This window comes from Drosophila ficusphila, unplaced genomic scaffold (assembly GCF_018152265.1).
Source record: "Drosophila ficusphila isolate 14025-0441.05 unplaced genomic scaffold, ASM1815226v1 contig_636, whole genome shotgun sequence".
Taxonomy (NCBI): domain Eukaryota; kingdom Metazoa; phylum Arthropoda; class Insecta; order Diptera; family Drosophilidae; genus Drosophila; species Drosophila ficusphila.
The window spans coordinates 194,248-218,427 of NW_025064569.1; the positions used below are offsets into that span (position 1 = coordinate 194,248).

Consider the following 24,180-nt stretch of genomic DNA (forward strand, 5'->3'; position numbering starts at 1 on the left):
ACATTTCAGAACTGACCTCTATTTGTTGGATTTTCTTTTTCTCGCAAACTGGTTTACTTACTGACCGACAACTCTTATTTTGTACTGCATACTTTCGGGCAAGGACTAATCGCTAACACAATAAGATGAATAATTAGCTATAGCAATATTTAAATATTACCGAAGAAAGTTATTTTTAAACTTTCAGAATACTTGTGTAGAAAAGAATTTTTTGGCATTTTGCACATTTAAATTGAAATATAATGTAAGTCATGTGTTATTTTGCTGTTCACAAAGTTGTGTTTGTGATAATAAAACTAATTTTCATTGTATAATTACAGAGTGGTAAATAGTATATAGTATGTAGTTCCGTCTGGCACAGTGAAATCTTGTCGACCTAGCAGTCTGGGATTCTCGAAATTCCGTTGCATTGGAAAAAGAAAAAGTACGAACCATTATTTATCGTTGCTGCCTTTTCCATTCTAAGTCATATTATTTTGGCTCACAGGTATTGTTAATTTGATATTTCTCTGGGTTGTTCTGATGTAAGTAACTATTAAATCATTAAATTTATACTTCGTTTGATACTGGCTGTAGTTAAACTCGAAACTTTTCTTATCAAAAAAGTTTTACAGAACATACAAAACCTTGTACAAATTCTAACTGTAATGCTAATATGTTCTTTTAGTTATAGTTCTTTTCAGCAAATTCTCATCTTTTTGCGTAAATGGTTTTAATAAGATGCCTTGCCCATGTGGCCTGATATTAACAAATTCTTGCATACATGTGAGAATGAGAATCTTTGTTGAATCTGATTTGGGGTTATTAATATTTGTGTTTGTATTTTCACCCGTTATAATTGTCAGCATCAACAGAGATACATAATTCAGATATGTCAACACAATTATTTGCATATTGATTGAGCACTCAATGCCGAACTTCATGCGTTGATAATGATTCAATTTGGTGATTCATTTAAGGAGGAGCCTACTTGGTCCACTTGGATCGTATTGACAAGGCAATTAAATGCAGCGCACGTCCAACCGTTCCAATTTCAGAACACTCTAAGCTAATATCCTCTGCCTCAAATTTAAATGCAGATTAAATTCAGCGTTTGAATCAATTAGGGGTGCGAAGGAAAAGGCGTGTCGTGCTAAATATTTACCCAGCTGTCTGGACTCCGGGGAGAATTATCCTGATGTCCGACTGTCTCGCTCCCCAAAAGTAGTTTGCCTTTGGGCGTTGGCCCCGCCACGCCTTTTCGTGACCCCATAGACCGGTTGCGTGACTCTCGTATCCACCCGCTGCCATATTCCTTATTTTTCCAGCTAGCCACGGCTCCCTAATGCTTATTTATATGGGAAAGCATTTGGGATTGGCACTCCTGGCTGCACACCTAGCCAGGTACTTTGCGCACTTTCCTGTCTGCCACCCAAAGAGATTTCGGGGAAGGGTTGAGGCGAGAACTGCGTCTGCGGCAATATTCTAATGGGTTTTTCGTTTCAGCTATAAATAGGCGTCTAACAACTGACAAGAACTGAAACAATATTTCGGATACTAAGAAGGGGTGTCCCGACAATCCGCCACAAGGTAGATTAATGGTGGAGCACTGTAAAAACAAAGGACCACATTTCGGAAATTGCCACAAAGCACCCAACAGGGAACTTTTAATTTTAGAGTTAAGGCTTGACTTTGCAGACGGTTTCGGAAACCACGATTTCCCTAGGCTCCTCAGCTTGGAATTGAAACTTCTTAATTACTGCATTAAGAGAGAACAAACACAATAAGCAAGATAGCATTGTAGACAAATCCAATTCACTAGATAAGATTTCATCAGATTATATTATATTACATCAGATGCCCATGAGCTTATAAAGTAAGTACTTCATAAAACGTTAATGAAAACGGATTTGATGAAGCCTAAAGAACAAAAATACAAAACACCTTTTCAACCGCTATATGCCTTATTGAACCGGCAATAACTTGGCTAGCGCATTTTATTATTTTTTTATGAGTACGATGGATTTACACCAGCACCCTCTTTTGGTTCTAATGGAAAACCCTTTTTAAAGGGGATTTAAGGGGACTCACAACTCAAGTATGTATATACGTACTACCTTCCTATAGTCTTGTGTGCTTTGTCAACCTTACCACCGCTAAGTTCCCAAGCCTTTCCTGCGATGGCGCCTTTCGGAAAATTTAAAAGTGTAACCCCAACAATCATTTTCGCAGCATTCATGGGGGACTCATTAGGCGGGGGCTTCCCCCTTTTTTTGTTACGGATAACTTTTATTTCTCATTTCAGCGTCTCCCCCTTTCATCACTTTGCTGTTGTTGACAATGAGCGAAGCATTTGCGTATCGAAATTGGCAGGACCCAGGCCATCGGGCTGAGGATAAGGCTTTTTGGTCCTCCGCTCCCGAAAGACATGAATATTCATTCTTCGCAACGCGGGTCCCAATCGAAAAAGGAAGATGCTTCAGGTTGCAGGGGCTTTTGGGATTAACATAAAATTTCATTTGATTGTGTTTTGGTGAAGATTTTTATGGGATATAAGGGATTTTATATGGCAGCTAACTTGTCTGGGATCCGATACACGACGCCTAGTGAAATCTCAACGGGCCATAAGATTGATGGGAATTGTTTTTATTGTGGACAAGGGTGAGCCGATTTCATCGCGTGGATTCATGGATGAACTAAGTTTATTGGGTGTTGATGTGTTAAATTTTAAGTTAAATAACTGCCAGCTGATTTAAAATTCATTTAATTGCGGCAGAGCACCACGATAACTAAGCAGAACCTTTTTTAATTCATGGATACAAATAATTGAAGGTATTTATATTTGAGCAATTGAAATCCAACAATTTGGTTTTATGAAGCTAAGACTTTCTGCGTTTTATTTTTCCGAATTTTATGCATATTGGGAACGGTCATGAAAAGTGGAATAAGTGCAGAGCCCTCAGATCCCGACAGTAAGTGTGTTTTACGATGCAATTCGCCCAAGTTGGTGGTATAATGTAAAAGATTGATGAGCTTTCTCAATGAGCGCCGTCAAGGTCGTTCCACTTTTTTCGATGCCCTGTTCTTGTTGAATCTTTGCTCTGATGAGCGTATTTGCCTGCGAAAATTTCGAGCAAATATGAGTTGGGTAAACAGTAGATAATGTGCTCTGGCTATAAAAAGAGGAATTCTCGCCAGAAGGAGACACAGTTACAGCATTGATTTCATCATGAATCGATTGGTGGCCATCCTCGGTTTTTGCCTGCTCCTCATAGCAGGACACTCGGCAGAGGAGCCACAGGAGACCCAGGTGAGTGGGATTACACATCTAGCGTTGAAGATAAATGATGCATTTTTAATTTGTTCTGGCGCGAATTTAAACGCAGCCAAATAGCTGTTGGTAATATAAAGTTGATTGTGAGAATTAATTAGGTTTAATGCATTTTAGTTAACACTTTATAATCAAGAACATAAATTTAAAGTTTTTCCCTTTTTAAGTAAATACTCCTTCTACAAACTACTCGATTTGTAGGTACTAATGTCGATTATTTGACACTCTTAAAATCATTACCAAACACTCCCTATATGCACTCTTTTTGTCGATGTCAAATCTTAGTCCCAGGAATGGCTTGATACCACCACCCCGCTGGTCGACGAGGGCTTCCCCAGCGGATCACACGAACTCCCCGAGCTGCCCGAGCCAATTGTCGATGGTGAGCTGGTCGAAGCCCAAAAGATCAATTGGCTTCCAGTCTGGGAGGAACAGGAACACCCGAGGTTCGCCCGGGCAGTGGACGAGGTACCCTCCGTCCCGACCCTCACTGGTGGGTCATCGACGCCCAAGGACACTGTGGAGGATGTGCTGGTGCCCAAGGATAACAAGGATTGCCCCAACGACGCCGACCGCGGACTGACCAATCTCATTCGGGTGGCCCGTCCTCTTTTGCCCGCCGCTCGGCTGAGAAACATCCTGGCCAACGCTGCAGAGGACTCCCAGGTTCGGGACCTGATCAAATTGCTTCGCAGCGACGGCCTGAAAGCTCAGGTGCAGCGGCTGAGGGCCACGAAACAGCACCAGGTGCTCCACGACTTCCTCTGCCGGCGGCTCAAGCTGGACCCCGCCTACTACGTGGACTTCGCGCGGCTCTTCCTCGACGTCCACGTCTCGGAGCCGCCAACCAGCAAGCTGCCCAACCGCCGCCCGGGCATCCGAGGCCTGCTCCTGGACCTCCGCGACGCCGTGCCCCGCGCCACCCTGCGGGACATGTACCTGCGGCTCTACTCCTCCGACTCGGAGCTCGCGGCCGCCGTGCGCCTCATCCGCGGCTCCGAGTTCCGGCGGCTGCTGCGCGACCTCCGCTCCCTGAAGGAGTTCCGCACCCTGGCCGACGAGCTGGAGAAGGCTGGAGTGCCGCTGCGTCAGGTGCAGCAGCTGGTGACCAACGCCCTGGGCTGGAGCACCGTCGACTTGGGGGCCGAGACCCTCATTTGGAGTGTTTAGATCGGCTGGGTCTCCTACTTCTAGATCCGATCAATCTGAGTCCTGGGCTCCGAAGAAGTGTCTAGAAATTTTGCTCTTCCATATTTCATGTACGATTTTACAAACAGCGAAGACATTTCTGATTTCATTTCTGATAAAATTTAAGTTATATTTCAATTCGTTTTTAGAGTTCTACAAAATAAATAAACCAATTTTGATTAAACCCAGAATGCAATTTTATACCTAAGTTGTTTAAAACAGATATTTTTTGGGAAACAAATCATTACTCGATAAGGTAAATGGTTTTTGTTTAGCTATTTGTCAACTAATATCATTAATAGCCAACTTGTCGTTAAAGAGATGACTTCTAGGGATCTTTAAGGGCAGGGGACTTTGAATATATTATAACTTATAATTTATAAGTCTTTTGTAATACGTAACTTTGATATGAATAAAGTAGTTTTAAATACAAAGTATATTATTGGCAAACCTGTTTATTTATGTGATCATAACACAAAAGTACAGTAAATAGTATGGGATAATTATAAAAATTCCTTAAGTTGTATAAATATAGATTGATCGTTTCTGAGTTTAATTCGTACTTGTTCAATTTTAAATTCTTTTACCCAATACCGCTCCCCGTTCGGGAGGGGAAGGGTTACACTTCCCCAAGATCAGAGCAACAAAAACAACTGGCGGGACTCATTCTCTGCAGTTACATAAATAAATACACAAAGGCTACCGCACTGATGTGTTTACGTCTTTCGAAGGCGGGCGACAGAAACCACTTCAAATTCGTTCAGGGTCAGAATCATTAGGGTAGATGTGGTAGTCAGTTTCGATGTGTTCTAGTCCGCTGTCGCCGCATGTTGCCACCAATTGCCGGGCGTCGGGTAAACAACAAACAACAAACAACTCGAAAACTGCTGCCACACATGTAGTCGTCTCCGAAGACTTAATCATCCGCGGAGCTGTCAACGCCGCCTTCCAATCGAGGCAACAGTTGCTCCAAACAGATTGCAGACGGATCGGACAGACAGTGGCCAACGGTAGTGGGTATAAATATAAATAAGACTCGGAAAGGGCAAGCCCATCGCCGCTTACGGAAATCTCGTGTTTGATTTACTCCGCCAGAGCTGCGTCAGCAATCGGATACGCAGCCGAACGTGTTGAAATAAATAAACAATTTGCGGGGATAGAAACCAGATCGATAAGCTTGGCCTGGACTCCTATAGAACGCTGCTGGTGGATCAGCCATGTGCTCCAATCGGGCTGAAATCGAGCCACTTTCGTCAGATTGCAAATCGCAACCGATGAGCCGGTGGCGAAAGCGATGGATGGATTGATGGTCAGTCTTGTGCAACGCTTTTGGATAGCTCCACATTGTGTCAATCGGATATTCTAAGCAATATAGGTTTGAGCTTACATGGTTTTATAGTTCTCCTTTATTATAACCAATTCATAAGCACTTATTGATCACCTTACAATCGTTAGTCTTTTTTCGAATTCTCCGTAATTTGGGAGATTTTAGAAAACTCGCCTCTATTAAAAAATCTTGGGAAAGTTTACTTGTAAAACATTTAAATATCATGCGAGATACAATTAATATCATATATATACATAACAAATAAATTATTAAATTAAAAAACAGCATTTTAAATGTTTAACCATCGCGTACATTTGGGTACTTCCGACCTTCGAGAACTGTGTGGCTTTCTTGGAAATATTGACACAACCAAATTTAATTGAATCTTTGTTCTTTTGTTAACTTGAAGGGTTTTTCAACTATTCAGAATATATGGCCGGAAGTAACTAAGCTTGAGTCCCTGCCAACACTTTGAAAAGTAATGAAATTGTGAAACCATGTTCGAAAGGCTCCATTAGCCTTGTGACTTGAGTCGTTTTTTGAGCTTTTGCTCAAGACTTTTTCCTCTGCTGCAAAGTTGAATTGTTGGCTGAGGAGTCGCAAGTTTTTCATGGGTCAATCTCCATGGAAAAGCGTTCCTGAAAAGTCCGACAATTGCTATGCGAAATCACTGCAACAGCAACGTTTCAACCTTTGTTGCAACATTTTCGTTCCGCCATTCAAACTCAATTAGGGAGAGTCGTTCACCTTTTTTGTCAGTCAGTTGTTGTTTGGCTTTTGTTGCTCAGAGCCCTTCCCTGTGGAGCGTACAACAGTCAGAAGCGGGCAGACTCCCACACCAGTCCTCGGTGTTGACGGTTTGTACTCTTAAAAAAACCCCCATTAACTTTAATTTTCTTATATATGGTATATATATAACTAAATTATGCAATCGTAAAGAAAAGCTTACATATTTAAATAAGTTTAAAAATGTCAATTATTGGGACTACTTACCATATGTTTGGATAAACATATATAAGTGACATCAACCAAGTCTGTCAAGTCGTTTCGGCTTGTCCGTCCGTCTGTCCGTATGAACTTCCCTATTTCGTTATGAAGAACTTATCTATTGGTGTCAATGCGGCAGCGAAAGTTTGCTTAACCAAGTGGTTATAGCCCAGGAATGGTCTCGGATTATAAGTTTGTCTATGCAGAGGTGGTATCAGCCCCAACTTTGCTCTCAGTGCAGCAGTATGCTCCACTCCACTTTCAACTTTACGCTCCGTGCCTCGAGTTGTCGTAGTCGTAGTCGCCAGCAATTCCCCCTTTCTGGGCTGCACAATTGCTGGAGCTGCAATTGCTGTTGCAGTTGTTGGCGGAGGGCGGCCATCCGAGCACGCTTGGCCGAGCAGCGCTAATCTCGCAACTGTTTACCCACGCCAACTGTGCGACTGGCTGTCCGTCGGACTGGCCAAGGCCAATAACCCCCTGTACTCCAAATAATCCGCGGCAATCCAACGCACTTACCCCGCACAGCTGACAACGCTCAGATCGGTTTTTGGGGCCAAGAACGGGGGCCAGTTTTGGCCATCAAGCGGCCAAATGATTCGATGGAATCGTATCAAAGCGGAGGGCAGAACAACTCCAGCCACGCCAACGGAAGCCATTAGAGGCTGGCCAAGAACACGGACCGCAGTTTTCTGGGAGGAGGCAGCGGCATTCCAAGCAATTAATAATAATTTCCGCTGCCTCAAACAAAAAGCAACTTGGAGCTTTTTTTCGTTCTCATCGCTGCGCTCATGACTCTATTTTGCAGATGGCTCTGGGAAATGGAAGGGGAGTGGTTGCTGGAACTCAAGTTTATCTTTCCCGAGAACCAAGTCTTAGTCTGTGATGTTTGTCTTCTCTGGGCTTGTCTCTGTTGCTAATTTGGACAATCTGAAGGTTTGAGGCCTCAGATCTTATGCTAAAGTGCTACACTACATGCTTTTCTAGTACATTAAAGTTTGTTCAAACTCTGCTAATCGTTTTTAAACACGCTTACATTTTTTAGATCCGTTTGCTTTGAAGGCCTTGTTATTTAAAGGTCAAGTTTTCCAGTATCTGCCACTACATTTTCTTCTTAATGTCTCTTCAATAACCGAATTCCTGGAGTCAGCTTTCGGGTATTTTAATTATTTAATTACATGGCAGATACCTCGGCTAGCTTTCTTCGGTTTAACAGCAACCCGTATATTAACTACTTAGGACTGGGCGTTACCCATCTCGACAATTCACACTTAATGAGAGGGCACCACAGATGCCCATAAATCTAAGGCAAACCGAAAATGAAACCAAACCACATATCAAGTTAAAATTCCGAAAATGCTTTATATGTGTAATGAAGTGCCTGGTCATTCATTAATCTCAGTGGGCAGCTAGAACCTCTCCTCCAGGGAAAAGGGAAAAGCTTGAACTGAGTCGATCTCCAGCAAACGCACCGCCATGAAAACAAACAAGCTGAACTCTTTGCTGCTACGCATGACTTGGCGTCTGCTGGAGCGCTTAACCCAAATCCAAGTCCAATTTTTAGGGTGGCTTACATGGGAATAGCGAACGATTCGATGTAAAATATTGAACAAATGAATACTTCAGCAATTTAATATACAACATCATTTATTTATGTATTTAGATAATTTGTGAGAATGTTTTCTCAAATTTTGTGGTCTCCATATTTAAGCTAAGGCGCTTTAAAAAATGATGATGAAAATAATAAATTAAGTTAAAAGAGTAATCTCAAGTTAACTAATTTCATAAAGTAATTTCGGTGAACTTTGAGGATTTGTTTAGTTCTCAGGTTACGTAAGATTCCTTCTGAAACATGTGCACCCGATCACCCTCAGTTTGCACGATGCAAAGCACTTCGACGACAACAACATCCAGAATTCGAAGTGAATATGGCGCTGCGAGGCCCCACGACTTGCTTTCATCAGCGCTTTTTGATCTAGGAAAAACAATTGCCGGCCGGCACAATTCGACCGAGAAGGGGTACCTCTTCATCAGGCCCCCTTCCTCAGGCTCCCCTTCCTCTGGGGCCCCCGCTCATCAGATCCCCTTCATAAGGCCCCCTTCATGAGGGTTATGGTTGCTCGATTACTTACTTCTTCGCCTGCACACAAAAATTGTTTTGAAAACTTGCTGAGTTTTCAGTCGGACACAAAGAGCGTGGCAGGAAGGGAGCCCCCTGTGGTTGGGGGTCTCCAATTTGTTTGGTCAGCCCGCTTCACTTCAGTTGGGGTGCCCAGTAGCCCAGTAGCGACTGCCGATTTCATTGTTTGCCAGTGGCTGCTGGGGTACTCAGTGGGTTAAGTGCGCTTTATGGCTTGTTGATTCAAAGGCTGCCCTGATTTCCCCTCACGGGTACATCGATACTTACCCCGGGCTGATTAATTTTGGCTGTATATAGATATTGTTCCAGCTATTCCGGTTCTTCGATTTGATATCTACAAATATTTGGAATTCGTTTGGATATGTTCCCGCTGGCAGAATACATTTATTCCGAAACTCATAATTATTTAAATATTTACTTAATAAGTCATTATATTTTCAATGTGGCATGCAAGTTAATTTCTTCTTAAACACACCATATATCCCTTGCCTTTTGTTCAAGTAAAACGTTACCTAAATAGTTAAGTTGGTGTTTTACCCGAATGGAACGTCTCTAGAATATTGTTGACATGGAGATAAAAGTGTTTACAAAATAAGATTTAGTTTCCCTTACTAAATATATCACCTTAACCCCCGATCCCTTCTCTGTTCTGAGCACTTGAAGCGGTAATAATGTTAGCCACAAGCTCAATTCACAAACTGCTTTATCAATGAAAACCAAAAGGCTTAAGTCGAGTTTAGTAAATTAATTTTGTTGTTTGCCGAAGGTCTTAAGTTGTTTTCAGCCAACGCGCTGCAACGCCGTTTTTCGAACAAGCCCACACAGAAAGACTAGTGAAAAACTAGCCCCGAACGCGGCTCAAACCCCAACAAAAACCACGCGTTTTAATAAAGGTGGTAACAAAATCATTCAAGAGAGTGGGCGCCAAAAAAAGGTTGCCACGCGCCAACCTGTCGAGTTTCCCATTAATTAGCCGAAATACAGGCTCGCCACCGGAATCGTCTAGGAACCAAAGCTGGAAGGGCATTTGCCACTTTTTACCATCCATCAAGTTATGTAATTGGAATTAAAATCGGAAACTTATGTCATCGCCTCATGCGCGGGCGGATGCCTTCGGCTGGGCCATAAAACCAAAGATATGCTTTAACTTTTATGAAGTGTTCGCGTCATAAATGGCACCAAGTTGACGACGAGCACACATCGAACGACAATGCCCGATATCAATAGTTTTACAATTTTTCCCTTGTGCTGAGCAGGCAAAGATTGTACGGATAGTAAGCGAAACAGCTATTCCACTGTAAGATAGAATAGTGATAAACACAGTATCCCTAAGAGGCCATGGGTCAATGTCTTTACCTAGTTTTGTTTCAAAGCATATATGTTTTTTAATTTAAATGTTCTTTTAATGTTTTTAATTCAAGTAAACCATAGAAATTGTTTAATATGTATTAAATCCAATCAAATTACTTTTTTGTAGTCATGCAATGAAATATGTTTATAAAGGGTACATCGATTTTGGCGAAAGGTATAGAACGGCTAGTGGAAAGCGTTTCAGACTCTACGAAGTGTATAGAGCCTTGACCAGGATCACCACCCGTGCCGATCATGCCACGTCTGCTTGGTCCTATGCTTGCCTCTGGTCACTTCCCCACAAGCTGCAACTGATACATCAACAAGTAAACCTGAATGTGTGATGGAACGGTCGCATGCCAGTAAAATCGAATTGAATTTCAGGGCAGTGTCGGATGGTAAGGCAAGTTCGAGTGCTCCAGGGGGCGTGACGAGACTCCTCCCACTTTAAGGCGACATCATCTGCAGCCCATTGTGGCATGCAACTGGCGGGCCAGACAATCGCTGGCAGCTGCTCAAGTATCTCATGGCTCCACCGCCTCGTGCAGTCGCAATTGTGTCAACGCTGCACATTTTCGCTTTTTTCTCACATTACCAGTGCCAGCGAGTCGAACTGAGTAACTGAATAATACGAGCGACTTGTTGCCTGGCTTTCTATCGCCAGGCTAATTTGCAACTTTCCACATGCCACCAAGTACGCTTTATCTCACAGATTCCGGTACTCGCACCAGTGAGCCAGTGGGTGTAGTCGGCTAGAGCGATGTGAAAATGTTGATGTTATGCTTGATTTTTTCAGCGATTTATGTGTCATTGTTTTCGCGTTCGAAATTACCCAGACTCACTCTCATCGAGGCGGATTGTGGTCGCCGAAGCCGAAGCCAATTGTGATGTGGTGTTGATAACTTTCCCTCCTCTCGATTATTTCCAAGTGCGTGGCGAGCGGAAGTTGGTTTCATGGCTGATCTATGCAAGATGATGTAATGATAGTAGGCGATGCTTCTGGTGATTAGCCGAATCAGTGCTGCCTTTGAAAAGGAAAGTTCGCGCCCGAGTAGCCACCGAAAATCGTATCTAATTGAGCATGACCCCTTCGAGTTTTTGCCTGCCTTTTCGGATACATTTGAATTGGGTATTACATGGCAGTAAACGTTCGTTAAACCTTTGTTTTGATACTGAGTCGGTTTTGCCTAGTTTGTTTTAAGTGGAAGACGGCAAAGAAACTCAAACCCACTCAATGACCCTTCGCCCACAAGCAGACCACCGCCAGTTTTTCAGACTTGATTTCAATTTATATTCAGAAGCTAACAGCCGAGAGTTTAAAAGTAAAAACTTTGAATTTGTAATTAAATAATTGTATGAAAACATGGTAATATATTGTTGACTAATGTGATCTAATACTCAGTTTCTCACTTGTATAATGCATTGTAGTTTTTGTGAAAAGGTGAATGGAGCTATTTCGATTGCAGTGGAATGCTGACTTGAGGATTGTTGATTGTAACACTGATTATTAAAAACTGTGGCAACTATACTGACAAATGCAAATGAACTGCTTTCGATGAGTGACTGTCGTTACCTGTCACTATCTATCGAACATATCTTACGACACTGTCTTCGAAGTCTTTATATTCCAGGTGGCTTTACATTATATATGTTTCCCTGTTCAATTACAGGCGGGGGCTCGTTAGGCTTTGTGGGCTATGACAGACCGGTTATTATGTCATGCTGGCCCCAATTCGGATCTATAATGGACCTTGGCACGCAGGCTGCCGAAAAGGCCAGAAGTCAATTAAAAGTCCATTATCCACACCATGGATGCTGCCTATCAGAACTGCCTGTGGATTTGTTTAATAAACAATTTCCGCCCAGATTTATGGCGCATGGGGGTGAGGAACCCCCCGAATAGGAGATAATTAACCCGACTGTTCCAGGAGCGGCCAATTATGCCAGCTCCAGTGTGAAGAGTCACCCGCTGCTCTCCGAACGGGCTGATTGATGCCCCAGGCTCAGGTGTTTTTGCCGGCGTTTTGATAGGAAGTCGCGGCTTCCTTTGCCGGTCGCCGTGCACCGCGTTCTTAGCGGTTCGATGCCTCCGCATTTTTCGCGTGTGCTGCGACAAATTAGCCGGCAACTTGCTCCGGCTTCCTCCCCACAGCCCACCGACTGTGCACCGCTCCTGTTCGATCCACTCGAACTGCAATTGGCAGGCGGCTTCGATTGGCATTTTTCCTTTTAAGTTGAAGCCGACAATGCTGCGTCCCAAGAAGTACGAGTCGAACAGCAAATCGATGTCATTGAAAGGTATCGAAGGCATTCAGTCGCTTAACCCACTGGGTTCCCATGAAAACAAAATTGGTTGCTCGCATAAATTTGATAGCACATTGTTATATTTTAATATAAAATATTACACATTATTTCGGTTGTTCTGTTCAGGGCACTAAGCTGTCATAAAAAAGATGGGGATAATTAATGAGGTATATCTATTCTTCTTCGAGCACTGCAAAAGATAGATGAAGCAAAAAGGTATAGGAAAGGGACTTCCCCTTTCGTCGGGGCAGCTTCCACCGGAAAATATTTGCTTCCGTTCTTCGTTCTGTCCGTTCTACGGGCTGGAAAATAAATTACAATTAAATGCAACAAACATGCAACACAATTATTCCCTGCGGAACGCGGCGGATGTTTACTATCAAGTGGATACGCAGCGACAACATCATTAGCCCCGGTCCCTGGCCACTGGCCATCCATGGAACTCCGCGCCGCGGTTCTCTCGCTCCGCCCTTTTCCAGATGCAGCGACAGTAAAAGTGGCCGGGAATGCTAATCCGGAAGTAGGTCGTTTTCCGAACGCAAATGAAAGCGTGTGCTCGATCCGAACTCGAGTTGAAAAGCGTCGAAAGCCACAACAAAACATATGAATGCTGTCAGTGGGATGCGCTACAGCATGGGAAACCCAAACCGAAACTTCAGTGAAAAGCCAGCTCCGAATTAGAGTCGCAGACTGAGTTATAGTCACCATAATATGCCAATCAAAATGAAAAATAAGACATTATCTTTTTGTGGTAATGGCGGGCAAAGAATAGCTAAGAGATATATATGTCTCACAATCCAAAAACATTTAAGCGATGATAGGAATATTGAAATTAGAATGTGGATGACATGATATTCTCGAAGGACTGCCTAGGATGGGATAGCTGAATTGTCTATTTATGAATAAAGCTATCTTGATTTCACAACTATTTCTTACTTTTATGTATCGTGTGTTTTTTAGTGGTATTTAGACTAGGTATAGAGGTTAAATTGCAATAAAACAATGATGGATGGAAGTTCAATTTCGATGAGTTTTCCAACATTGTGGCCGCATATCGGCAATAACACGGCGAATGTTGTCTTCAGAATGGTCAAGCGCTTGTGGCTTATCCACATAGTCCAATGACTGACTTTACAATAAAAGTATTCCGCACATAACCATTATTTTCGGAGTAAAATTGCACTATTTGCAAACGTTGTTCAGGCGTGAGTCTATTCCTGATGAATTGCCAAACCAAACTGAGAATAAATCACTTGACAGCTGTGTTCAGTCGGTAATGCCAACTTAAATTTCTAAACCTCGAAAAAAACACCCTATATATTAAAATATTTTCTAATAGGGAGAAGTTTTTGTATGAACTCAAATTTAGATTCAGAGAGCCGTTGTGTCTGCATGGAATATAAAAATTCATTAGCTTTTATAGCCTCAAATATTTTGGCAGACATGCATCCAAAAATAGGAGTTTGAACTACATCCAAGTAGCTAATCTCTGATTAATTCTTACTGGCCTAGTAGGCTCCTAATTGAAATTTAAATGCGTGTTATTTTATAAAATTGTTTACCGTTTTCCTTTTAAGGTGAATTCCAATCTACGAACAATACCAGGCCAAAGTTGGCGTGGATTACAAGGCAGTAACGACTTTTGCCCAAATGAGGAGCAGCGGCGTACCGCAGACACCACGCAAAATTCGAGCAACTTGCGCATAAATTGGTATGCTCTCGACAATTAGCAGGGGACACCCACTGAATCGAGGGATCCGATCCGCAGAGTGACCACTCGCCCACGAGACGGCCATGCCATAGTTTTACGAACCCAAGTCCCACGTCCGATTCCGCTTTCAATTTGACGCGTGCGCAGGCGCAAGACTTCATTTTCATATTCCTCATGTGGGCGACGTTTAAGTTTGAATGTTTCATTCTACTCGCAGTATCGATGTTCGAAAGATTTCTGAAATGCTAGTTGCAGTTTCACTTTCCGGAGACAATGGTTCGCTTTTCAGGCGTACGGTTGTACTTTCACTTTTATGATGGGAACCCCTTTTGGTTCAGATCAGGCTATATGATTGAGGAAAGAAACTTATGTGCAGTAAGAGAAAAGACTCAAGCTAATTTTAGATACTATTGAAACCATATCAAAATGATTTTCCGCGGAACTGCTTTTCAAATCTCCCAAGGCCAATATAAGTTGGAATAAAAATTTTGCTCTATTTAGTATTTGATTATGAAAGGGCTCTCAATATGGATTGCATTTCGTAAGTCGTAGTTTAATACATTTGAATAACTAAGAGCAATATTTTTATTTAGTGGCTTGCTGTTTTGCTACCGAGATAAAGGATACAGCTCCAAGGTTGGCCGATTCTAAGGCTGATGTGGTGACGGTATCTTTAAATGAAAACGGATTAAAGAACCCGGTAGGGGAACAAGGGCTGCTGAAGCGAATGCAGTTTGATTTGGCCGCACAGTTGAATATAAACGCACGTTTAAAATCCGAAATACATGAAAATGCGGATCTATTGCAGTACATCATCCAAGGCGGGAAAAAAACCATGGAAAACTGGGTTGCAACGTGGAGCTCAGTGATGAAAACCAAGCAAATACTGTCCCGAAAGAAAATCAATCTCGATTATAGTTGGCTGCTGATGGAACGCTGCCACAAAGTGCAGTCTCGAGATGAGAAGATACGACGAATTGCCGATAGGCTGGCCGTCCAAAAGGCCGAAGATGTCCACCCATTGGCCAGGAAGCACTTCCTATCGAAGTACCTTCGCCTCCTGAAGAAGTTGGAAGAGGAGGTGGTCCTAGAAACCCGTGTCAGTAAGGGGCTCTCCCAAGTGCGGATGATTTAGTTAAGCCCGAGTCAGATAAAAGTTTTTTGAAGTCCATTACTTTTTCTTCAAATGAATTGAGGAAACAAAAAATTATTTCTTTTTTACTTCTTCTTTGGACAGAAACAAGTCTTGTGCACTAAAAGTCAAGCAGAACGAATCACGTCTTATTACAACTTACCTTATGTAACCGAGAGTATGTCCGTATAAAAATGAAAAAAGGTCTAGTGTTTTAAATAGTTGTTGCAAAGCTTTTTTTCGAAATGAGGGTCCTCTTGTTATGCACTGTACTTCTGTGTGAGTTGATTTATCCCAAGAAACAATTCTATATGCCATTTTTTGGTAGTTCTGTTTATAAAAGGTGCAGAATGCGCAACCCCAGAGCAAAGTAGCCCACCTGTGAGTGACTTTCCCAAAAACAATACATCATCGATCAGTTCCCCACTGGACAATGTACAAACAAATGCAACAATTTCAAGCGTTGTCCCCGAAAGCAATTCGCAGATAGATGAGTCAAAGAAAGAGCTAAGTAATTCTTCGAAGACTAAAAATGTTTTACCCAAAATTGATTCCCCGCTGTATACAAATATAACTTTAAACGCGTCTCTACCGCTGAATAGTTCCAGCATTGGCTCACGGGTAAACGATGTTCCAAATAATAATCCTCCCTTAGACGGAACATCGAAAAAAGACTTCGAACTAATTGTACCAAGCAATATGGAAGAGGGATCGCTTAATGGTTCCCCTGCATCTGGGGTGGAGGCTCTTCAACAGAGGCTGTTGTCGGAGCAGGCCCAGACCTTGTTGCTTCGGAACCAGTCCGCGTATTTGCTTGCGGAAATCCATTCAAGAAGATCTGCGGTTCAAAATGCCCAGGAGCTCAGCCTTGGTATGACCGCAGAACTGAACGACGTGAACCGCAGGCTGCTGGAGACTGATGTGCAGCTGGAGAATGTGCGAAAGCAGTTGAAGAGTTGCCAAGGAAAGCTCTCAGAGAACGAGCTGTTCCGGCTCGCCGGTATCGAGGCCCACAGGATTCTGAAGGAGGAGCGGGAGCCCATTGTCAGGTACAGCCATCGGAACAGGTACCTCAAACTCCTCGGAGAGATGCGCCGGAGAATCAAGGAGGAAATCCTGAAAGTGTCTTCACTCGTGGCTGATACGACCACGACCTCGAGGCCCACCGATGGGATCCTTCCCACTCTCCCTTGGAGATGATCATATATTACATATGCATAAACAAAAATGAACCCAATAAATACCGATGGTATTGAGTCACAGTAAAAGCCTCCAAGTTGTACGCTTACCCGATGACATTAGCCGGTGAAAAATCGATTCTTAACGCTAAGCTTAGCAGGCTTACTAGCTGTTTTAATTCCTTACAGTCTAAAAAACACTTTTGAATAATGAAGATCATCGTGCTGCTCAGCGTTTTTTGTAAGTCATAACAGTTGTCTTAGACTATTTAATTTCCCTTTTCCCTGTAAATTACGCAGCCATCATTTGCCTCTGGCATTCCACCGAATCTGCTCCTTATATAAGCATCAGCTCTAGTTCAAGATCGAGGTCTCAGAAAATGGTAAACGGCCATTTGAAAACTGTCTACGACTACAACGTTCAAAAAAATATAAGTAACATATCTGGAAAAATGCTTCGCACTAGATTGGCAGAAGTGAAGTCTGATTTAATGAGCCCGGAAGATCTACAAAAATGGCAAAATAAAATGACCAATGAAGAAAAATAGATCTGCTTGCATTATAAAACTTAATAAATACAATATAGTAAATACAATATGTTGCATGGAATATTTCAAATAAAGAAACGAAGCTTTAACTATCCTTAAGTGATAAACTTTTTAAGATACGGGGTATATTTTGAACAGCGTGGCTTATTGCCCTGCTCCCCAACACTGACTGGACTATTAAAGCCAAAAAAATATAAATTATTAAGCAGTATAATAGAAAAATGGGAATTTTTTTTTTTTTTTTATTCATGTGACATATTCCTATCGCTATGAAACCAATTTTGGGTTTTAAGTATTTGAGGGACATTTATACAAAAAGTTACTGTGCCGTTTTCTATTGCGTAGTTTATTAAAAAAACAATCCAAAACAATTTATATTCAAAATGCGTAACCGATTTTTCGTAAACACTGCAGGAGCTAGTTATTATTAGTTCGTATGAAAGGATTGCTTTTATATTATTATACTTATACACGATATTCGGGAAGGCAAATAATATATTTGCTCTTAGCATCTACAAACTAGTCGATAGAGCCATTTCATTTTAAACATTTCTGATATAAAGAAAGAAATTGGCTTTTAGTTTTACCCATAAATTTCACAAATATAAAGACCTCTGTTACAGAGCTTTTGATAGGGGCGGGCGCAGGGGGGTGCCCGGGGGGTCCGGACAGACTTTTTCAAATTCCCTTACAGCACACGATCTTTCAACCATATAAACTAAAAAAATATTTGCCGGACCCTCCCAAACTAAAAAAATTTTACGATCGGACCAACAACATCGAAGCTATGACGATTTATCTATTAATTTTCCATATTTTTGAATATTGTTCATATGGCAGCTATATGATATAGTTGTCCGATTTTGATAAAATTTAATCCGAAATTCAATAGTAGTTAGAAGCGCTATCTGGAAGAAATCAACTCGATCCGGCCCTTTCCGACTTATAAACTGCGTGCAATAACCACACAACTTTTGGGGAAAGTTTGCTCTGCAAAGATGTCCTTTACAGAAATAAACAAAACAAGTGAAAATGTATTAAGACGCGAATATTATTGAGTCTACCTGGATGTCATAAAGAATCGTCTATACTTGTTTTCCAATGTAATAAACGGTGCTATGGCGCCTTCAACATAAATTTTATAGGTTTGTCTAGAGATCTTCTGACCCACATTTACCTGTTTTAGCTACCTGAATATTTATGATATGCTTTCACTGCTCTAATTTACTAGAAGCTAAAGAGAGAAATATTACCTAAGCTGGAATTTATGATAGGGTGGTACTTTAGTTTAAAATTTCTTTGTGCGACAGTTTTGTGCATACTTTCCTTTTGAGGATCGTACCCTTTTCTTAATTTTCTCCCTGCAGGAGTTCCTGACATATTATTAAACTCAACAAATATATAAGGAAAACAAAAATTTTGGGGAGCAACCCTGCGGATGGTTTGGGTGTAATTTTTTTGTGTAGCTTCCTCTAGATTCTTCCTCATTGCAATAGATGTTGTTCTGTAGTATTCTACCAATTTCCCATTATCCAAATATGTACATTTTAATATAGATTTTCGCAACTCTAAGGACAAGTCATGACTGCGAAAGACTTTGTTTCTAGTAATTCGAGTATATGTTTATGATTAAAATCAATTATGATGTTATGCATAAGGCAACAGATTAACGTAATCAAATTATATATAATACATATAATAAATAACATTATTTTTCTAAAGGGAAAAATTAGGATTTTATTTACGAAGTTTTTTTTTTATCAAGGGAACTTAACAAAAGCGTTAGTAAAAAAGGAAAAGTTCCTAAAAAATGTAAGACCAAAACACAGTGTTTTTGGTGTTGGCAATAAACATATAATATCGCAATTAAAAAATCCTTTTAAGAGTTTATCAACCAACAAAACCTTGAACCCCTTTCTCGAATGTTCCGGTTCGGCAGAAAGGCGGATTTTTACGACCACAACTCAGTAATTGTGTCACGTAATCAAATATGGAAATAAACGACAAAAATGTATATAAACACATACTTAGATGGAAGAGAGATATTTATATTTAAGGCACATGACGAACCATTATGAACATAAAAACAAATAATCATACATAACAACACATTTTTCATTTTTTTTATATATCTCGGCTACAAGACTGTAACCACACAATAAAATTATTCGTCCAAACAAGAAGAGTCGCTTTGTCATTTTGGCGATGGATTCGACACAGATGGGATATGCTAAACAGTTCTTATACCCATTACTCATGTAGTAAACGGTAAGCTGTGCCTGTTAAGTAGGTAACAGGAAGCACTTGCGCCCTTATAAAGCTTACATTATATATTTATTAGGATCATTAAAAGAGTCGATCTAGTCTGTCTGTCCGTTCGTATAAACGACCAGATCTCAGGACCTAAAATGGCTACAAAATAGAGTTTCAAATGTAGGTTATTAAACGTTTCGGCTTAACAGGTATCTGAAAGTCGAGGAAGTTAATTTTAAAAGACGATAACTTATGATATATCTATATATATATATATATATATTATATAGATATATCATTTTAAATTAGCAAACGAAAAAGTGTTGAGTTTTTCGTGTGAGGTTTTGTTTGAGGTCTGTTTAATTAATTTATGTTTAATGTCAATATTCCTTTAAGAAACTAGCGTTGTTAAAGTATATTATTATTATATTGGGATACATCTGAAAAATTCTCCACTTGAGCGGTGGTTCTTGTTTTAATGTTTAATTTTGAGTTATCTAGTACAGAACATGTAGAGTTTGCGGTCATTAATAACTTTTATTTCAATTTTGATGATTCGGCCAAAAGCTACGGGTAATTTTATGGTGCCTTTTAATTTGATATTAAATCCTATCCCCTTTTGAAGTTACCACTCTTTGATTTCTACCTGAGTCGCGAGTGAAGTGAACACCTGGCCAAGGCTGCAACGGCAACACTTCACTGCTGAGTGTGCACCACTCAGACAACTCTCACACTGCGTTGGGTACTCTCCAAATGACTTTTGTATCGATTGGCAAATGACAATGGAAATTAAATCACATTCGTTTCAACGCAGGACAGGAAACGGAAACAAAAAACTGAAACATCGAATCGCATTCACTGGAGATATCCTGCAGGGACTTTGTGCCGCTTGTAGGGAATGCCGACCTATGAATGAACTGAAAACGTACCTGTTCGAAAACACATTTCCACTTATTGTTTATTCGAAAACGATATACCTCAAGCTGAGACTTCCTTCAGTCGCTAGCCGCTGAGTTTGGCTGGAAAGACAAGTCTGATTTGTTCGGCTAGCTGCTGTTACCATCTTCTTTTAGTTGTATAATTGGTTAGTGAACAATATAACACCGTTATCCTAAAAAAAATTCTAAAACAATGTTGTGCTAATAAGCATTAGCTTTTTGTTAGTTCTTGAGTTATCAATGGAATATAATCTTAAAAAAACAAGAAAGAAAACGAGGTTTGGAAAACCGATGCTTACTTACGATATGAAATTCTAAAGAACTTTTTTAAGGGTAAGTGGATTTATAAATGTAGTACTTTTAGGAGCACTGTATAATAATTCTCAAGCTCAAAATAAGTGTTTATATTAGGCAACAATGATGTTATGTCAATTTTTGTATAACAAGTTACTTATCACTGCAAAGATAAACGGATCTAACGCTCTTTTAAATTACATAAACCGAAAAGATGCAGTGCCTTCTTAAGAACGAAATAATTAAAGATAGAAAAGAAAGAGATTAGTTGTAATGATAGAGGGCCCATATACTGCCAGAGAATAATGTTTTTTAATGTTCTTCTAATGTTTAACGAGTAAACGAGACAGTTTTAAACCTATAATATAGGTATATTCAATAAAAATAAGAAATATTAGGGCTTATTGCACTTCGGCTTGTCCGATGGGCACTTTCCTTTGTATATTTTGGTAAAGGCTGTAGGGATAAAAATATGTAAAATATTTCACAAACAGCTTAATTCCCTCTTACGTGGAGATCCTTTTTGTTCTCGCCGACAAGAAACACGTTCGACTTGGCAACGGTTTAGAGCAGTGAACACACAAGTGCCATCAGAAACCTCTCCACAATGAACTTCGTTACTCCAATCACACGTCGGACACTCTTCTTCGGCAACGGTGATTCCCAATATTACCAAAACTTAAAGTAAATGATAAGTAACTGACTTAAGAATTATATAATATTGGTGGAGGCTAAGGACACACCAATTATGAGATGGATCTTCATGTCGATGTTTTAGTTGTCGAACTACGCAAAGAACACACAACAATTTTAAGCGGATAACAAAAATTAACTACTGAAACATTTTACATTTGCAACAGTTAACATTTAAAATAAACCAAATTGAATATTTGCATAACGATTTTGGCTTCTTAGAGGCTTTATTGCCCCCGTTTGTTAGAAACCGGAAAAAATGGTCAGGAAGCGGAATTTTTATTACATTTTTTTTTTTTTTTTTTGCATATTTATTTACAATCTATCTAATTAAAGATAATAAGTAAATTATATGACATAGGTAATGACAGACAATTTTTGTTTTCATGGGATTTTTATTACATGGAGTACAAATTAATAGTATAAAATGTTTAATATCATTATTCCAATCCTTATATTAACAGTTGTAGATCTTAAACAAAGGTACAAAACTTCAAATAAGAACTATTTGGTACTAAATAGATCAGATACCTGTTAAGCAAATAAACCGTTTCATTCGGCGTGACGGCTTTTTTAAAACGTTTTATTCTCATCTGCAGGTTCAATGCCACAGACCTCGAGATGTAGTATACACACAGCTAGAATACCAAAAATGCGCATACCAGCCATAAAAGTAGGCGTGGCGAAATTAAAAAAAAACACCATTTGCTCTTTGTGTTATCTATTAGTAGATATTCATACCTAATTTCTGAGCCCTTGCCTTTGTACCTTACCGAAAATTATACAATTCTCTTAGCCCATGATACTTTAGCGACCCTTCACACTGACTTATTACTTTAGGATTCGTAGACATCCAAAGAAAAAGCTTTTTAAAAAATCCCTATGTAAAGGCCCAACTCTTTAGCTGATTTACATACATGCAACGAGACAGTAAAATAAAATTATTTGTAGTTAATTGATTTTATGGCTACGTGCCCACGTTGATGCTTTGAAAGTGCGTTATAAACGGCCAACCCAACAAATCGAGCTCATTAAAGCAAGGTAACTGTGCAATAGCCATGCAGCTGTCGCAATTTCTTACCGGAAAGGGGAAGCTTCTGAAATTCTTTGGATATTAGGACTTATAATAATTTAAACAACCTTTCAGTTTTTGCCTACGCTATTCTAGGGCTTGGCAGGAACAGGATTTACGGCTCAGCTGAGGAAAATAACAAGTATCCATGGATGAAAACTTCAACCCACAAAGCTCCATATAAAATATCTGGAGATATTTGATATAACAAATAAAAGTAATTTAAGTGGTCTGCCGCTCCAATGTTTGGCTCATATTAAAAATTTTGGTTTGTTTATCAACTCTAAGTGACTATTATTATGTGGTTATTACATGCATTTATGTCTTTTTGCGTGTATTTTTAATCAATGTTGGCAAATTTAATAAAGACAAACAAAAAACAATTATGTAGTAAAGGAAATGTGTCTCCCTAAATCTTTTTGTTTTTTTTTTGAAGTTAATTCGGAATTAAAAAAAAACCCAACACTACCTGTTGCAATGAGATCATCACATCACTGAACTCTCTCTCTTTTAATCAAATTCCAAGTTCTTCTCATACTCTGTATCCCTGTCGGTTCTAAATGTTATTTTTATACCCTTGCAGAGCAAAAGGGTATTATAATTTCAGTCAGAAGTTTGCAACGCAGTGAAGGAGACACCTCAGACCCCATAAAGTATATATATTCCTGATCAGCATCACGATCAGAATCCAAATCCGTCTGTACGTCTGTCCGTCTGTCTGTCTGTCCTCCTGTCGGTTTCTATGTAAACTAGTCTCTCAGTTTTAAAGCTATCTCGCTGAAACTTTCCCAAAAGTTGTGTAGTTGTTGCACGCAGTATATAGGTCGGAACGAGCCGGATCGGCCGACTATATCGGATAGCTCCCATACAAGAGAATGAAATAAAAAATTACTTACTCCGTTGTTTTTGATCAGATCGACTTGATTTCTTCCAGATGGCGTTTTCTAACTGCTATTGAATTTCGGATTAAATTTGATCAAAATCGGATAACTCTATCATATAGCTGCCATAGGAGAGATCAAAAAATATATATATAAATAATGGAAAAAAATTATAATGTCGTTGTTTTTAATGCCACGAGCATGATTTTTGGAACATCAAGTTTTTGAAATACTCTTAAATCGAGAAAAAAATTTCATAAAAATCGGAGTACTATATCATATAGCTGCCATAGGAAAGATCGAAAAATCTATATAGAAATAACGGAAATAAAATTATAACCTCGTTGTTTTTCATCAGACAATCATGATTTTTGGAATATAGAGTTTTCTAATGAGTCTTGAGTTACATATTAAATTTTATCAAAATCGGACGACTATATCATATAGCTGTCATATGAACAATATGGTAAATAATAGAAAAATCGTCATAGATTCGATGTTGTTAGCCTTTATGTATTTTGCTTGACATATTTAATGACTGCAAGGGTATATAAGCTTCGGCTTTCTTTCTTGTTTTTATAACGGAAAGGTCCTCTAAAGTGTACCAGTAGAGCCAATAAACTGTAACTTTAAAACACGATTAGTCCTTTTTCAAACCAACTCTTAATATGTGAAGAAATGGAATGAGGTTAACGTCATTCGTGTCTATTTTGCTTCTATGAATGCATCTGTCATAGAAAAGATCCGTAGAAAAATTAAATATAAATTAAAATAAAATTGTTTAAAAAACTGGATAAACATTTTAACCGAAAGAATACGTACCGATCGAAAATTTCGCGGGTGGTTATATCGACAAACTCTCTCTGTTTATCCG

The 24,180-nt window shown here is 39.9% G+C and overlaps 4 protein-coding genes across 4 annotated transcripts; 3 read left to right on the forward strand and 1 right to left on the reverse strand.

Annotated features, from left to right (window-relative positions):
* The first annotated feature begins 3,208 nt into the window (after positions 1–3,208).
* LOC108088097 lies at positions 3,209–4,480 on the forward strand. Its single transcript, XM_017185750.1, has 2 exons — positions 3,209–3,289; positions 3,596–4,480. Exons 1-2 carry the CDS (start codon positions 3,209–3,211, stop codon positions 4,478–4,480), a joined length of 966 nt encoding a protein of 321 aa, XP_017041239.1.
* A 9,670-nt stretch (positions 4,481–14,150) lies between these two features.
* LOC108088135 (accessory gland-specific peptide 26Aa) lies at positions 14,151–16,737 on the forward strand. Its single transcript, XM_017185799.1, has 3 exons — positions 14,151–14,858; positions 14,911–15,728; positions 15,778–16,737. Exons 2-3 carry the CDS (start codon positions 15,695–15,697, stop codon positions 16,647–16,649), a joined length of 906 nt encoding a protein of 301 aa, XP_017041288.1. The 5' UTR covers positions 14,151–14,858; positions 14,911–15,694; the 3' UTR covers positions 16,650–16,737.
* A 62-nt stretch (positions 16,738–16,799) lies between these two features.
* On the forward strand, positions 16,800–17,274 carry LOC108088136 (accessory gland-specific peptide 26Ab). The gene is made up of 2 exons (XM_017185800.1): positions 16,800–16,868; positions 16,928–17,274. The coding sequence occupies exons 1-2, from the start codon at positions 16,838–16,840 to the stop codon at positions 17,173–17,175; spliced, it is 279 nt and encodes a 92-aa protein (XP_017041289.1). The 5' UTR covers positions 16,800–16,837; the 3' UTR covers positions 17,176–17,274.
* A 3,676-nt stretch (positions 17,275–20,950) lies between these two features.
* LOC108088110 (accessory gland protein Acp63F) lies at positions 20,951–21,478 on the reverse strand. Its single transcript, XM_017185761.2, has 3 exons — positions 21,404–21,478; positions 21,171–21,338; positions 20,951–21,116 (listed from the first exon to the last, which is right to left on the reverse strand). The coding sequence occupies exons 1-3, from the start codon at positions 21,423–21,425 to the stop codon at positions 21,055–21,057; spliced, it is 252 nt and encodes an 83-aa protein (XP_017041250.1). The 5' UTR covers positions 21,426–21,478; the 3' UTR covers positions 20,951–21,054.
* Positions 21,479–24,180: the final 2,702 nt, after the last annotated feature.

Excerpts from the sequence above, each read along its gene's own strand:
- LOC108088135 (XM_017185799.1), top strand. The coding sequence starts at position 15,695 with ATGAGGGTCCTCTTGTTATGCACTGTACTTCTGT. Across the intron at positions 15,729-15,777 it reads GTTATGCACTGTACTTCTGT|TTCTGTTTATAAAAGGTGCA; the intron begins GTGAGTTGATTT and ends ATTTTTTGGTAG.
- LOC108088097 (XM_017185750.1), top strand. The coding sequence starts at position 3,209 with ATGAATCGATTGGTGGCCATCCTCGGTTTTTGCCTGCTCCTCATAGCA. Across the intron at positions 3,290-3,595 it reads AGGAGCCACAGGAGACCCAG|TCCCAGGAATGGCTTGATAC; the intron begins GTGAGTGGGATT and ends GTCAAATCTTAG.
- LOC108088136 (XM_017185800.1), top strand. The coding sequence starts at position 16,838 with ATGAAGATCATCGTGCTGCTCAGCGTTTTTT. Across the intron at positions 16,869-16,927 it reads CGTGCTGCTCAGCGTTTTTT|CCATCATTTGCCTCTGGCAT; the intron begins GTAAGTCATAAC and ends TAAATTACGCAG.
- LOC108088110 (XM_017185761.2), bottom strand. The coding sequence starts at position 21,425 with ATGAAGATCCATCTCATAATTG. Across the intron at positions 21,339-21,403 it reads GAAGATCCATCTCATAATTG|TTTTGGTAATATTGGGAATC; the intron begins GTGTGTCCTTAG and ends ATTTACTTTAAG. Across the intron at positions 21,117-21,170 it reads AGAACAAAAAGGATCTCCAC|CCTTTACCAAAATATACAAA; the intron begins GTAAGAGGGAAT and ends TTATCCCTACAG.